This window comes from Papio anubis, chromosome 8 (genome assembly GCF_008728515.1).
Source record: "Papio anubis isolate 15944 chromosome 8, Panubis1.0, whole genome shotgun sequence".
Classification (NCBI taxonomy): Eukaryota; Metazoa; Chordata; class Mammalia; order Primates; family Cercopithecidae; genus Papio; species Papio anubis.
Window position 1 is genome coordinate 64,318,329 of NC_044983.1, and position 16,907 is coordinate 64,335,235.

The 16,907-nt window shown below is 37.0% G+C and overlaps 1 protein-coding gene across 2 annotated transcripts in view; it reads left to right on the top strand.

Annotated features, from left to right (window-relative positions):
* Positions 1-16,907, top strand: part of C8H8orf34 (chromosome 8 C8orf34 homolog) — a 477,522-nt gene that overhangs the window by 279,607 nt on the left and 181,008 nt on the right. For both annotated transcript variants that reach the window (XM_009213159.4, XM_003902840.5), the window contains one exon: positions 11,969-12,104. In XM_009213159.4, the coding sequence (XP_009211423.2) occupies positions 11,969-12,104 (136 nt within the window). The remainder of the gene's footprint in view (positions 1-11,968; positions 12,105-16,907) is intronic.

Consider the following 16,907-nt stretch of genomic DNA (forward strand, 5'->3'; position numbering starts at 1 on the left):
TAAAAGGTGAACTTTGAGCAGACATGAATGTAGGGAGAGAACACAGTATAGGTTAGCTAGGGTTAGCTAAGTTAGAAGGCTTCCCGGGTTGAGAAGGGAGCAAGTACAAGAGACCTGAGGACAGTAACATTCTTAGCCTGCTCCCAGTACAGAAAGAGGCTAGGGCTGCTGGATAAAAGAAGTATATTGTGTAGCTAATTGATACATTTTTATATTTTTAATTTTTAATTTTTCTCTTGTCACCAAATACCCACTTTTAGGAAACTCGAAATATGTATCTAATGTAGGAAGTGAGATGAGGTTCTGAGGTGATAGAATGCTCCATAAGATGTTATTAAGGAAGAGCTCACAGAGGCAACTCTCCAAGAAAATGAAACAGAATTGAAAATGGTCTTGTAAAATTCCACTTGGGGTGGCGATGTTTTGTGACTTGAAGTGTAAGGGATGAGAACAGCATGTGAATTCCAAGAAAGCAGCACAGAATGGAAAATGGATTTACAATGTGTCAGACAGGGAGGCAACATCTTGCGGCGTGTGGCTTGCATCTCGGCGATGGGAAAGGTATGTCATGTGCCTGCTCCTCCCTGTGGCACACCACAAGGGAGGGTGAGTTGGCAACCACGGCCAACATACATCAACAGCAATTTTAGTATATGGCCAGCAAGGGTCTTCTTTTGAATTTGTCTCCAAATTTGATTCTTTTATTATTTCTTCCAAAGGGCCGAGCATGAGACAGAAATAAAGGAAGTTTGGAGGGGAGATGAAGAGGATAGCTATGAAACTTAATGTCATTTCAGATTAACCATATTGTTTTTAGAACTTTGACAAATGTGACTGGTGTAATCATATATTTTTTACTTTATGAGCATTAGTTGGTTAAAATTTGCTTCATTAAGAATGTTGCATGATGCACTGAAAATCTCAATATTAATAACACAAAGTTCAGCTATATCTTTTATAAATATTAGTTTGATTTTTTCACAAGAGAGCAACATTTAAAATCCATGTGGAGATGACAGAGAGGAAGGGAAGTCAAGTAGAAAGGACATCAAATGGAGGAAAATTGAAGCAAAAGAGGTCTGCAGAATTAAGGGTTAGTGAAGGAAGAGTAGTGTTAGAGCTCAGGACTTAAGCAAATACAAAGACAAAAGACAAGGAAAGAAAGGAATGCGAGAGTGGAAGATGTCCACCATCCAAATCTTGTTCCATTTGAAATCTAAGAAAAAATAAACCAAAAATAAATCCTGAACTGAAACCCACTAATATGTCAATTTTGTTTTGTGCATTTGTGTTGTAGGTAAAGTAAATTGACTTCAGACAGAATCAACTTTACTAATGACAAATTTAGAGTATGGATGCAGAAAAGTTAACTGCTAAAATAGGGACTATAGCAATTAGTACATAATACATTTATCTCTCCAAATGGCTTTTTTTGAGTTAGCATATGATGTAACCCAATGCAGAAGAACTTATAAAAATGAGCTCAATTAATATTTGTGGTTTGGATCAAGAATCAATATATCACCTATTATGATACAAGGTTCGGTTATTAGGTTTATAGCCAAAACTCATGAGCAGCCAACACATTCATGAAGGACACATAGGAAGTTCTCAACATAGGATCTTATTTATTAACACAGGGGCTGTAGGAGTAGGAACATTCTATTCAATAGGGTCAGCAACTAGTTTAGAAACTAAAAAGAATGAATATGTTCGATGTATCGTTTATAGTGACTGAAGAAATGCTTTCTGTAATATATGGTACCTAACAGGGCTAGCAAAAATTCCATAAGTAAAATGCTGGGATGAGAAAAGCTTTTCAAAAAGACTGACTTACTCTCAAGAAATATTAAATATATAAGGTTTTTTATCCAGAGAAGTGGCCTGGGAGAACTCGAATTGAATAAATATACTTTAAAATGGTAATTAAAATGGTGAGCTTTTGCGAGATTTTGCAGTGTTTTTTATATTTGAAAAAATTACACATTTTTACCCATCATCTTACAATAATCAATAATTTACATAATCCTAGTCTTTTTTTTTTTTTTTTTTTTTTTTTTTTATGACGGGGTTTCGCTCTTTCACCCAGGCTGGAGTGCAGTGGCCGGATCTCAGCTCACTGCAAGCTCCGCCTCCCGGGTTCACGCCATTCTCCTGCCTCAGCCTCCCGAGTAGCTGGGACTACAGGCGCCTGCCACCTCGCCCGGCTAAGTTTTTGTATTTTTAGTAGAGACGGGGTTTCACTGTGTTAGCCAGGATGGTCTCGATCTCCTGACCTTGTGATCCGCCCGTCTCGGCCTCCCAAAGTGCTGGGATTACAGGCTTGAGCCACCGCGCCCGGCCAATCCTAGTCTTTTAGGTTAACCAGTCTCTCCTCATGACTACCTAGGTCCTGTCCTTGCCTTCTCCAGGTCGACACTCTGAACGTTCTGCCTGCTTTCCTCACTCTGATTTCCAGTTGTATTCCTGAACCCTTCTACCCTCTGTGCTGGTCTCCTTTCCATGGCCTTCTCCTAGTACCCCTCCAATCTGGTCCCTGAGACAACAACTCCTCCTCTGACATTATCTCTAGATTTTTGTGTTGCTTACAATGTGTTGCTCTTCAATTAAAGCTATTACTGGGCTTTCAGTTACACCAGGCCAGGCATAACCCTCCCCTGACATGAGTTCACATGCCAGGAATTTCTGTGATGTTTATGAAAGAGAATTGTTCAGTCTCTAACCTCTGTCTGTCAAACCTTCACAGGGTGACAAAAGTTACAGGAAACAAACTGTATACAATATAATCTTTTGTATTTGTGGTATGTGAAAACTAAGAATAATAAAGATGCACTCTGACGCAGAAACCCAATTTTGGGGAGTGTTTGGATTTGAATTTGCTAGAACTGGTATTTTCTTCCACATTGGAAGAAGAAAACCACTCCCAGATGTCTTTATTTTTCTGACTAATGGAAGAGCCTTCAGAATTTAAATAATGAGGGGTTCAATTAGCACAAGTCTTGTGATTCATTTGCAATCTAAGCAAACAAATTCTAGTCTACAAATTTTTACAAAGGTTTGTGGTCATCCTGTGTTTGTCTATTGAGTTTGGCTATTGTTGGTTACATTCAAATAAATTAAAAAGGAACTGGTAAGTAACAAAGAAAATCTCGGAAAGTTTTTTACACTTTTCAGTTAACAAGAGAAGACATGGAATAGATGTAAATTTAAATTTATATAAACATGTTCCCTAATTTAATTGGTCTAATCACTTTCTTTATTGATCTCATGTGGTCAAGAAGAGTAAATATTCTATTCACTCTTACGTTATTAAAATGGAAAATTTCAACGCAGTACTTAAATTCCACCAGACCCTCTTTTTCCAAATGCAATTCTAACTTAAATTGTTTTTAAACTAAGGCTAACCTAAAAAGTTAAAACCTATCATTTCTGACATGTATTTTGTTCTTATTACTTATAAACTTGATTATTTATGAACTTGAAGTTGTACTATTCTGAGGTACTAAAGAAGAATGCTAAATTCATATTTAAGGTATGATGGTAAAAATAGAGAACCAACAGAAACATGGCCTGGACATCTTTCCTTCATCTCTCAACCAGAATATGTCTCAACAAAGTGAATTATGTTTCGTTCTCCTTTTTTTTCTTTTCCCCTTTTTAGGAACTATAGCTGTCTCACATAACAAAAATGTTTTCATACACGTTTTATTTAAACTTGTCTAAGTCCTGATCTGTTTTCTTAACATTTGCTTTATTTTTAATGATTCGCTCAGAATATATAACATCTGCTTAAAACCTTTGACCAGACCAGCTTTATCGATATAAATCAACAAACCAATTGCAATGTAGGGAAAAACTGCCATAAAATACTTGTGTAACCCATCACTGAATCACTGTGAAGGGACTAATGTTTGGAAAGCTTTTAATTTTAGTTATAAAGTTTCTTGAAACAGATGTGAAAATTCACTCATCTCCCACATTGTCTAGTTCAAGCAGCTGCAAATTATTTCATGGATTACATTTGAAAGAACGTCCTGGGATTATTTCATCTAGGCAGCTGTTATTTCCTTAAATTAAATCAAAACAACGTTTTTTGTTTGATTAATTCTTGGTTATTTGCTATTGTGTAAAGATGAAAACTCATGTCTTTGGTCATAAATTAGTTTATTTTCCTCAGTAGTGTTCCAGTAACTCAGAAGATACAACACACTTTTAAAGGGTACCTTTAAAAACAAATTACTGCTTTGATCTTCCTAGTACGAAAAGAAAAAAAAATGTAGTACTCTCTTCTTTGTAAGTTCTTAAATATAACATTCATATAATGCACACATTTTACTTGTAAAAATAGTTAGAGGCAAGGAGTGTCACTGCTCAGCTTTAACTACTGGGATGATAATTGTTCCAGGTTTTCTCAGTCAGATGGTCTATAGTTCCATTCCAGACTCCTTCACTAGATCCAGACTTGTCCCTCTGAGTGTCTACCAGACGTCCATACGTATATCTTGAAGATAGCTCTATCTCAGCATGCATGAAACCAAAAGCACTATCTCTTCCTGTATTCCCTAAAAGTGGTAAGATAAAGAAACCTGTTCAGATGGCACATTCAGTTGTTTACTGCATCCTACTGAATCTTCCTCTGAAATTACGTTTCAATACATTTCTTTCTCTTCTTACTCCTAGTTCCTGCTTCCCACCACATCTCCCTTTTACAGTTTTTAATTTTTTTCCAGTGGCTGTTAAGTGCAACAATATATTCCTTCAAAAACTAATATTCCAAAAGTCAATCCTATGTAAAGATCAATTTATCAGGTGATCAATTAATTAATTACCAAATTATACAAAATGTTAACATCAACAAATATCAATGAATGCCTAGTCTGTGCTAGACACACTTCTAAGAAACTGAGATTATAATAATAAATGAGAAAGCTCAAATTTCTATTCTAAGGTGTCTTCCAGGATGGGGTTGATCACATAATATTATAGTTATCTATCTTCTTAACATTCTTCTCCCACTTACTAGACAGTTCAATTTCAAAGCATCTAAACAGGGCAAGTATATTTTTTAAAATTTCTGTCAGTTGATTTGTATATTATCCTTCTTTACTACTGTTATCTTAAGAATCACAGACTTCTTTGCTGTGGAAACTATTCCTAATTGCTTCTAAGAAATTTCTAGTTTACCAAATTTCTTTTTAACAGACTAAATTTTTATCTACTTGCAATCAAAGATGGTATATCTCCCATATCTATGGCACTGGGCTGGATATTGTAGAGAATATTTTGGAGAATATCTTAGGAAAGAAGCCCCCAAATAGGAAGGAAGAAAGATAGAGTAGAAGAAAGAGAGGAAGAAAGAAAAAAGAAGGAAGAAAAGGCAGAAAGGTTCTGATACTTTAGGAGAGGCAGTACTTTACTACTTCCCTTCTAGGTGGTTTTTTGTTTTTTGTTTTTTGTTTTTGTTTTTGTTTTTGTTTTGTTTTGTTTTTGGCTGAGCCTGAGAATTAAATTGACACAATAGAAATTAAAAGAAGAAAATTTTATGAATTTATTTAATACCAAAACAGTTTTACATGGCATGGGAGCCCTCAAAAGGAAATGAAGATCCAAAAACAGAGTCAATCACTTATATACTGAATCAAACAAAGAATAGTAAATTGTGAAGAATCTAATAAATAATATGGGAAGGCTTACAGGTTGAGATATTTTAAAAGATCTGTACAGAATTCTCTCCATCTCAATTTTTTTGTACTTGATGATAAGAAGTTGCTTTTCTTGTAGTATAAAGTGGGTATCTTTCACATAGGAATTTCATTTTTTGTGTTTTTAAGAAACAGAATGAAGGTCAGAGTAATTTTCTTGCACCTGCTGTATTTCAAATGCCTTTAACTCAAAATAGTCAACATGCCAGAATGGCATATTTTTACCTCCTTCAATACCATTGGTATTCAAAGATTCTCAGTTTTCTACGTCTAGGATATGTTCCTGGTATTTCCTCCTTTAAGCAGTATTAAAAAGTCCCTGGACAGAATCTTACTTAATTTGTTTTTCTCCCTTTCCATTTTCATAAACTTTCCAAACTTTCCTAAGTTTAGGCACTTTTGGGGTTTTACTTCCCTTAATTATTTAATCCTAGACACCTGCTCCCTTAAATAATGTTGTTAAGGAAATGGAGCTAGTGAGACCTAGATTTGTATTTTATTTTATTTTTGTTCTTTGTAAATTTAGCATAGATTATTAGTATCCTCCCATGACCAAACCAAGTTTTTTTATGGTTCTGTCATCCTTTAGAGCTTGGTAAGTATTCAGTAGTTATTAGGAGCTCATTGATCACCTTTAAAATAATGAATATTTGTAAAGAAAGAAAAAATGATTGGATATTTTTCAGAGTGAGGCCTCTTCTAAGACTGCAGGAGCCAATTTCACTGCCATTGCCACAGTCACATCTGACACTACAAGAACCATAGCAGTTGTTGAAGCAGTTTCAGCTTACAGCACTCTGAAATCTCCAGTGAACCAGCAAATGAATTCCAGAAGGCTTCTGACTCTAGAGTTCTCTGTTCTCCCACACTGTGACAGTTATTCTGAACTGGAAAAAAGAGGTGCTATCCAGATGGGGTGTGAGGAGCTGCTAGGAAGTCTTCAAAAAGTCTCATTAAATACATTCAAATTTGCACATGAAAGGAGAGTTCTGGCAGGGAGCTTTACTGTTCATCAAAATGCAGTCATAAATTCATGTCTTATTACCTTCTCTACATATGTCAGACAATCTAAAAATGCTTAGATAATTGCCATGGAGCTCCATACCATGATTCTGTATCTTATTAGTAGAAAAATGGTACAGAAGCAAGTAGATAGTTGATGATTTTGGCCTTTGAACATATCCTTAAAGGTAATGAGGGGCCAACATGTCTGGGCTCCCCAGCCCAGAATTAACCACATAATTCCTTCATATCAGCATGAAACACGTTAATAAGTCAATGTGGTGTGCTTTGTGGCTCCAAGATAAAAATCGAGAAAGCAACTTTTAGTTCTAATTCGTAACAAAATGGCCCCCAAAAGGTGATTGCTTCATTTAAACAAACACTCTTCTTTTACATAATCAATGTCTTCTTTTTAACTGATGTATCCTAAATCATAGAAGTATGATGAGAATGTATGGGAAGCTTAGATTTGAATTAAACCATTTAGCACAATGCTTCTGCAAAACTCTAATTTGCCCACTATCAACAATTATTTGGCCTCTGCTTTTAACGTTTCCAGGAATGGGGCGATCACATCTCCTACACAGCACTGTACAGTATGCCTTTGAGCAACTGTAAATGTTAAAATGTTGTTATATTGATGAGAAATACACTCTCCTCTTATACACATTTCTTCTCCGCCGGCACAGGGGGAACTCTAATATCTCTCTTCTCTATGACAAACCTTTAGATATTTGAAGGTTGCCATTGTGGAAATAAATGAAGACTACACAAATGAAAACAAGCAGAGAATATTTATCTATTTATTCAGAGCTGGTTATAGCATGAGAGTCAGCCACTATCACTTGCATTTACCAGAGACCCAAAGGCATACAGGGGAGTAGGAAAACTTTATAATAATAATTTTTAAAGGGAAGGCTTTGAATATGTTCTGATTGGAAGTTGTTGGCATGGGAAAACTGAAGAAGGGCTAACTAGAAACAGACTATCTTATGCAGTTGGTTTTGCGAGCGCATTTAGCTTTCGTCAGTTGGTTCTGAGTTGGAAATAGGGGTGAAACGAGGGAAACTGATCTTTATTTATGAAGTCCTGAATGTTTTGAGCCAATGGCTGCAGAGATTGTGGGTCAGCGTTCTAATGCTGCATATGATCTGGCCCAGTGCAGTGGCTCACACCTGTAATCCCAGCACTTTGGGAGGCCGAGGCGGGCAGATCACAAGGTCAGGAGATCAAGACCATCCCAGCTAACACAGTGAAACCCTACCTCTACTAAAAAAAGTAGAAAAAATTATGCAGGCATGGTGGTATGTGCTTGTAATCCCAGCTACTCAGAAGGCTGAGGCAGGAGAATTGCTTGAACTTGGGAGGAGGAGGTTGCAGTGAGCCGAGATCGCATCACTGCACTCTTACCTGGGTGACAGAGCAAGACTCTCTCTCAATAAAAATAAATAAATAAATAAAAATAAAAGATCCACCTATTATCTGCATGTATATTTAATCTCCCCTCCTTTGGTCACTCTCTTTTTTTGGCAAAAGGATGTTGGTTAAAAGGTAAGGTGAGGGATCCAGAGCTTCACTGCTTGATGATTGTTCACTTGTATCCTTAGTCAATTGTATCACGAGATCTTCTTAATCTTTTTTGTTGCCTCATCATTGCGATCATTTGATGAGAGAGTGGCCACATACAAGCATTTAAGACTCTATATGGAATTCAGTGTACCAGCATCATGGACACTATGATAAAAACAAAAACAATTTAAGTCAATTTAATATTGACCTGGTTCTTCAGAGCAAATGGGGTGACTGACTTGGTTCTTCAGAACCAAGAACTTGAATTGTCCAACCCAGTCTAGAAGAACAAATCTCACAGGTCATGAGGACCAAAATTAGAGAACCAAGTAGTCTTTTGTCAAGCTGACATGTAGACTTTTCTACCATACCTGTTTCACTGATCCAAGTATAGCAAGAAGTATCAGCAATGGTATAGATACCACCATGACTAGTGAAAAAAAATCCAGAAGAATTCGATTGTTCAACTATCTTGCCAACAGTTGAGATGGATCTGTATTCCATCTAGGGTAGAGGTAGTATCACTTATAGTTTCTGCCACCATTAGTGATACATGTCTTGCAGTCTTCTGTTTGCATGGTTCCTATTGCTGGAAACTGCTTTGGTTGTTTGTATAAACAATGAATCAGTAACTCCTCCAAGTAAAGTGCCTGAATCCTAAAGGACAGCCTCATTTAGGAGCTTGCATCAGAGTTAAAATTTCCAGCCTTGATGATCTATAGAATTAGGGTGTCTGTGTACTGGTAAGATTTCTAATGTTATTTTTATAGTGCATGACGTATGTGTGCATAAAGCAAGCAGGACTAGCTATCTAGATGCAAGGAAATTAGTATCTGGTAGGAACACACATGGATCTAGAAAAAAGGAATTATTCATGACCTGAGGTTGGAATCAAGGCTGTTCATTAGTTGGGTTACACATGTGAATCTCTATTAGTCTCTTTCAAGTGACAAATAATTGGTTCCTCTTCCTATGAAGGTTGTTGAATTCAAATTTATAATTACATAGATTCTAACTAATCGATTATAATAATAGGGGGTGTGTGTGTGTGTGTGTGTGTGTGTGTGTGTGTGTGTGTGTGAAAGGGACATTAGCAAAATCACAGGTTGATTTATCCATGTAAGTTCAACTGGAAATGCCATTGGATTTAATTCCCTGTGGTCTCATTTGATGAGACTGAAATTTTCCAAGGGTTTTTGATTATGGTAGTTTCGTGAGGGATAGCATATCCAGCAATCAATGAGCTTGAAGGTTACTATTTAGGATAATCCAAGATTAGTGTTAGAAAATGATTATGCTCTGATAGGAAATTTTAATAAGAATAAAATGAAGGAGAAAAAGAGTCATGGTGGGTGGGTGACTATCAGGGGTCTTTAGAAAATGAGAAGAATGATTGTAATTAAGTAGATAAAAAACAAAATGGCAATTACACCAGAGATCTTGATCCAATATTGTGGGGAGAAGCTGTCTACTCTCTGAGGTCATTATCTCCCTCTGAAGGTCTTGAGTCAGCTGTCTACTCTGAAGATTTAAGATTGTTACCAGTTTATCTGTACCATGATGAATCATTTCATGGAGGAATTTAACTAGTATTCATTTGAAGCCATCTGATTCCACCAAAAATGCCACAGATTATCGGAGCAAAGCTAGAACTGGTTTTTGTTTGTTTGTTTATTTTATTTATTTATTTATTTTTTCAGAATCAGGGGCTAAATGTTGATATTTTATAATGGTGTCTTATAATTACTCCAGAGATTTATTTTCTAAAATTTTAGATAGGTTCATAACCTTGATTAAGGCTGCCTCTTTAGCAAAATAATCTGTTAGAACATTTCTTTTAGCTTCTATATTGTTTATATTTTCATTAGCTTGGATCTTTGTAATGACTACATCTGTATGGAACAGGAGTGTATCTAAAAGTGTTTTAAACATCTTCTCTGTTTGATGGAGGTTCTAGCAGAGTTAGAAAACCCTTTGTTTCCAGAGCACCCCAAAGTCATGTATTTTTTTAAAAATTGTACCTGTATATATATTACTCTGAGGTCTTTGTCCAGTTAACGAATTCAAGTACATACAATATTTCCACCATCTGGACTAATTTTACCTCCGATAGAGGACTATATCTCACAGTCACATAAATTAGTGGTAGCATACTCTGCTTGATAACCTCTAGTTTCAAGTTTTGAAATATGATCCAGCAACAAATAATATTTGGTCAGGGTTTTCAATGGCAGTTCTTAAAAATACTGAAGTGCAGAAAGTTTCCTGAGGTAAGAAAATCATGGGTTCACTTCTTCTGCTAGGGGCAGGAGAGTAGCAAAAATAGGGTGTTCTAGTGGAACAGTAATGTGAGAAGGAGAGAGTAACAATCTCTCATGAGTGTTTAATGCTGGTTGAAAAATGTTGTGTGTTCAGAGGCAGTAGTAATGTCTGTATTGCATGAGGAACCATGAGATCAAGAGGAGAGTCTGTAATTAGCTCTGCAGAAGCACCAGGTTTTGAATTGGCACCTAGGCTCTTAAACAAGAGGACTAAGCCTTGGTAACCAGGTCAAGGTGATAAGTTTTTGATGATTCTTATGAAGTTGAGTTAAAACCCTAAGTGCTTATGCACAAGTAGACAACAAGGCTTTCACTTGGGATGCCTATGGAAGAAATCTGTTGACAAGCCTTCCTCAGATTCCAGAAGGCCGGTTCTTGATTTAGACTGAGTTGTCACCATCTCGGGATCAATTTATTTGACCCTCGTTTGTAATATCCGATTAAAACATGCAATCCTCCTGATTGTTTTTTGAGGGATCTAGGATGTTTTTATGATCTTTAGTCATCAGAAGACAGTGATTTTCCTCCTCACATACATTATGCCTTCAATAATGAATTAGATTTTTGTAAAAATTATGATTTATCTTTTGAAACTTTATATATCTTTAGTGCTAAAGCTGAGAGCAAGTAATTGGAATCTTTTTTACAAGCTTCCTTGTTCTCTGAATGAAGTGGGAGATCATATACATATTGTAACATAGCTGAATCTCAAGAGAAAATTTAGGTCTTTTCATTTTTGATTGAGGACCTGGGAAAAATAGAAGTGGGCTTCAGTAAACCTTTGGGGCATGACTATTCAGGTTTACTGTTGTCCTCCCCAGGTGAAGGTAGAAAGCAAACATTGAGAGTGAAAAAGGGGAAGATGTCAGTTATATTTTGATTGGAGGTTGTTGATGGGGAAGCTGGAAGCAGACTAATTAGAAGCAGAGGATTTATGCAATTGGTTTTGAAACATATTTGGTTTTGTGTGGTTGGTTCTGAGTTGAGAACAAAGTTAAAAAATAGGAGAGCTGGCAGTCATTGACCAAGTCCTGACCATCTGGGGCTGATTGCTGCAGAGGTTATAGTTTGGCTTACCCGGTGGGTATGGCAGAGGTTGTGTGTCAGTGGTCTGTGGTCATAAGTGCTCTGCCCACTCTCCATATATTCAGTTTCTCACCGTTTTGTCTCTTGTAAATCTTCACATATAATTTGTCTCCAACTACGTCTAGAAATAATTTGAAAAATAATTGATATATGTAGTTAGATTTTTGCAAAGGGGATATATATTGTTTTGCTTAACAAACTAATGGCAGATACTTGAAAACATGAATTTTTCTCCTTAATTCCACTAGAGTTAATTTTTTTTCTCTGTAATTGTTTGTGTTGTTACAGAGGATCTTAATGATTTAAGAATGGAGGGAGTAACAACCCTGGTACCTTCTGGGAGCAAATTTAACCAAGGCCGTCCTACTTACCCGGCTGAGCCTCAGGCCAAGGTCACACTGAACATCTGTTCAAGGTGTGCCAGGTAAAAGACATAATAGGTATAGTATATATAAATATGATCTTGATTTTTAAAATCTAAGATTTTCATGCAAAGATTGTACTCTTCTGTGTTAAGAACATCTTTTCATTCCAGTGATCTTTTGTGCTAATATTGGCAAGGGAGTTAGTTATGCAGTTTATCCTGTGCCCAATGCCACTCACACCAACAATGAATCAAAGAGTTTAGATTGTCTTCACTTCACAGCTTGAGACTATTTTATGTCTTCTGTCTCTGAATTTCATTCTCTGTCCGCCATTCTGTTCTCTTTCAAAGAAGATTTAAGGGCTCTGAACATTCAAAGCCACTTTTAAAGCACCTGCATAGAGGAAGAGTTTGGCCAGGTACAGTTTAAGATCTGATATTATTGACCTCTTAACCTGCCCCTCATCCTGTTCACCTCCTGGAAAGAATTTAATCAGCTTGATGCTTTTCAGTTTTGGCAGCTGGAAGCAATCTTTGCATATACTGTATGTGGCCAAAGAAGTAGCTTGTAGTTACTGCCAAGTCAGCTCCCAGTGCTGGTCTAGCAGAAACTCACCAAATAGCTAGAATTCATTCTTTTGTAGGAACTAAATCTCATTTGCAAAGAGGCTTTTAAGCCTGTTTAAATGATAAAACAAGCCTTCTAACCCTTATGTAAATGGTCCAGATTAGCAAGAACAATGTACTGGCTGGCCAAATTTATCTCCTTTTTTTTATGTCTAGCTGCTCTATTGTACTGTTTGAGAGGAGATTAACTGCTTGGATATAGAGAGGGAGGAAAGTGTAGGAAAATCAAACCAGATTTTTGTAGCTTTTTCTCTTTTGCTTTACCCCTTTGGAAGTTTTTTTTAATTTTCACAGGCTTAGAAAAATAGAAAGGACAACTCTTAGAAAATCAGGGATGTTATTTGAGGCCATAAAGAGAAATGGCATAGCATAGTGAAAACAGCAATGGAAACATTGCTTCAGACAAGTAATATTTGGTGGTTGACTTTTTTTTGTAGGGCTGTGAAGAGAACTTCTAATATTTATGTGATGATATTTAAGCATCCTGAGTGAACACAGTCATTGGTGGATAAATTATATGACATTTTGTTATAAACTTTGTAGTATAGTTGTACATTTACATTATGACTGGAGAGGGGTTGATGCTTGGTTCATGTCGTTTGTAGTAGACTGGGATATGAGGTGTTTGTTTTTTCAAAACGGAAAGTTTATAAAAAATGTTTTTCTAATATATTGAGGATTTGAACTGCAAAAGGACCAAGCACATTTGTAGCCCTAAATTATCATTCAGCTCGCCAATGATAAACTGTAAATCATAAACAACCTGCATTTAAAGTCAGAACATAACAGAATTTTTCAACAAACATTCAATGGAATAATAGTTGGTGGCATGTACTACATTCTTGCTATAAACCACATACTATTCTAAAGACATTAAATGTGTAAACTGATTTAATTTACAGATAATTCTCAGAGTGAATTACTATTACTATACCCATTTTATAGATAAGAAAACTGAGGCATGTATTGATTGAATAACTTGTCCAGAGTAATACAACCAACAGGTAGAAAAACACAGTTTGAAACTTAGGCAACATAGGTTGACAGTCTACCTACTAGTCATTCTGCTTTATTGGTAAGCATCAAGCTATTGTCTGAAGGTGAAGATGGAGGCCTCAAATAGATAAAAACAATGAGATAGAAAGTGATTTAGTTGTTTGAAATGATGAAAGTTCATGACTGTTTTGATGGAGAATAAGGCATTGTTTTACTTTCAAAAGCAAAGGAGAAATATATTGATTCAGATAAATGTGGTAAACAGAATGGAAGAAGATTCTAGACTATTCATTTTAGAGCAGCTACTATAGCTAGAATTTAAAGAAGGAAAAACAAATATCAGTTGTCAAGAACTATAGAGAAACTGAGATTTTATTGCATTTGGAGCTTTATATTTATAATATATATTTACGTATTATATTATGTTTTATGCATACTAGGAAAACTCATGAAACACCTGGGTCAGAGACCAAGGACTTTACTACTTACAGCAATAACAATAACCAGGGTATTAGCATCTTCACTGGTTTCCTGAGCCAGAATTCTCAGAGTAACACAAATAGTGCAAAAGATTATATTATGTAAGAGGAAACTAAACTTAGAAAATGTGACTATTCTGTAAGAGACCGTTAGCACTCCTATGTGTTGCTCCAGGGAGGGCCTCCATCTGTATCCTCCAAGGCTGCGTGCTAGATCAGCAGTCCTCAACCATTTTGGCACCAGGGACTGATTTCATGGAAGACAGTTTTTCCATGGATGGTTGATAGGGTGGATTTTGAGATAGAACTGTTCCACTTCAGATCATCAGGCATTAGGTTCTCATATGGAGCATGCAACCTAGATCCCTTCATGCATGGTTCACAATAGGGTTCATGCTCCTGTGAGAATTTATGGCTGATCTGCCAGGAGACGGAGCTCAGGTGGTAATGCTCCCTTGCCTGCCGCTAACCTCCTGCTGTGCCAGGAGGTTCCTAACAGACCACAGACCAGTACCAGTTCATGGCCTGGGGGTTGGGGATCCCCATGCTATAAAAATATTCTTGAACAGATGATCTGAAAAAAAAGGCTATTAGTGTCTTTAAACATGAGAGACACATGGAGAACTATCTCCCAATGCTACTTTGGGTAGATTACTTTTGTCATGCGTTGATGTGATTATCAAAGCTTTCCATCATTAATTCTCCAACACCAATCCATGTCACTGTCCCACCTCTCTTTTTGCAAGTAAGGTATTTAAAATGGTGAGAATTATACTTTCTAAGCAGGGCTGAGCAATTATCAGAGGCAGAAGTCATAAGCTGAATCACGGTGAGGAATGTCTGGTTATATTGTGTGTCCACATAGTACTTTGAAATACCACTTGATTAGTGTCTTAGTCTATTTGGGATGCTATAAAATACCATACAGAAATACCATTAACTGTTTTATAAATGACAAGTATTTATGTCTCCCAGTTCAGGAGACTGAGAAGTCCAAGATCAAAGTGCTGGCTGATTCAGTGTCTGGGGAGGACCTGCTTCCTCATAGACAGCTGTCTTCTCATGGTGTCCTCGCATGGTGGGAGGATGAGCTAGCTTTCTGGGGTCTTTATTATAAGGGCACTAATTCCATTCACGAAGGTTCCATCCTTGTGACCTAATCACCTCCCAAAGTCCCCACCTCCTTATACTACCACACAGGGGGTTATGTTTCAACATATGAATTTGGGTGTGGGCACAAACATTCAGACCATACCAATTAGTTACCAATCTCACATAAAAAAATCAGGATATCTACCTTCTCTTAAAAATCAGTGCAGCTTATAACACTGGGTCTATATTCTGGAGAGATATCACAGTAGTAGCTTCCTCCTTCTCTAGACCCTGAGGCCAGCAGTCATCCTCCAGTGCACTTCGGTTGGTCAGCTTAGCTTCATTCATTTACACTATCTGTCTAAAGTCTGGAGGCCTTTGTTTGTAACCTCTGAACTGTAGAAACACCGTGCAAAGGGGTAAAGACTCTCCCTTTTCCTTCTAAGCATTTGATAAGTGAATCTATGAAATAAACGCACAATGGCAGGTTAACAAGAGAAAAGGTCTACAAATTTATTATGAACTAAGCGGCATCACAGGAAAGAAAAGTGAATACCCAAAAACCTAGTGAGATTCAGGAGCTTAGATACCCTCTTCATAGGGGAGAGGGTAAGGGGAATGTAGGCAACTTAGGGGAGACAGAATGATTTTGGGGAAAGAAGAATGAGTCTTTGGGACAATCAGTGATAGCTTGTGAGAAGGTTTACCTGGGCATGGTGTCAATTCCTAGCCTCCCTCTCCTGTGATAAAAGTTTATCTTCCTTGGTTAATGAAACTCTCAGGGAGGTGACTGATGGTAATGATGAAGTTCCTTTTGGAGAATCTGTCTTTAGGCAGATGAGGGAAGTTCAAAGCAAGCCTCTTGTTGCATTTGCTGTTTTTTAAGTGCCTTCAGCTCAAACTAATCAGTATACCAAAACAGCATATTTCGGAGTTGCATGTTCTAATCTCCTTCAGCTAGAACTTCAAGGGTAAGCAATGAATCAGGTCTGGAAGAATGCAGGTGAAAGAGCCTGGCCAGGCCAGTGGGAGAAGGATCCAGTGCCAAGAAGATACAGACAGCATTCCAGTGTCTCAGAGTGTCAGGTTATGGGCACGAGTTTAAGGCAAGCAGCCTGTAGTCTTTAGAGCCAGGTAATCCCTCAGAATCCAGAGAGAGGGAGCCAGTCAGAAATTCAGTGCTGTAAATCAGACCAACATGTAGAAAAATGACTGCTTCATTTAGGGAACTGTGCTCATCCTCATTGCTTTCTTTCTCAGCATCTATATTTTGTGGGGAAGAGACAGATGAGAGGAGAATGCAGAATTCATGGAGCAAAACCAGACACTGGATTTTAACCTTGGAATCAGGATTTAATTCCAAATATTGCAGGATTGGAGATAGTGTGGTGCAGATGAGTAAGAAAATTTAGGATAACGAATGTTAAATTATATCACTTTACTTACCGACACCTTTCAAGAGTTTACACAAAGGTAGAATAGAAAGACAATCTGCTTTGGAGTGTGACCAAAGGGGTCTGACATCCACACTCTAAATTACCTGGTATGTTATTTTAGGGAAAGCTCTTAAAATCTGGTTCTTTAGCTGTGAAAGGGAGTTCATATAGCCTTGGAGATCATTTCCAAGGGCAACTGGGAAAGCTGGATATGATAACTAGAAAAAACTCAG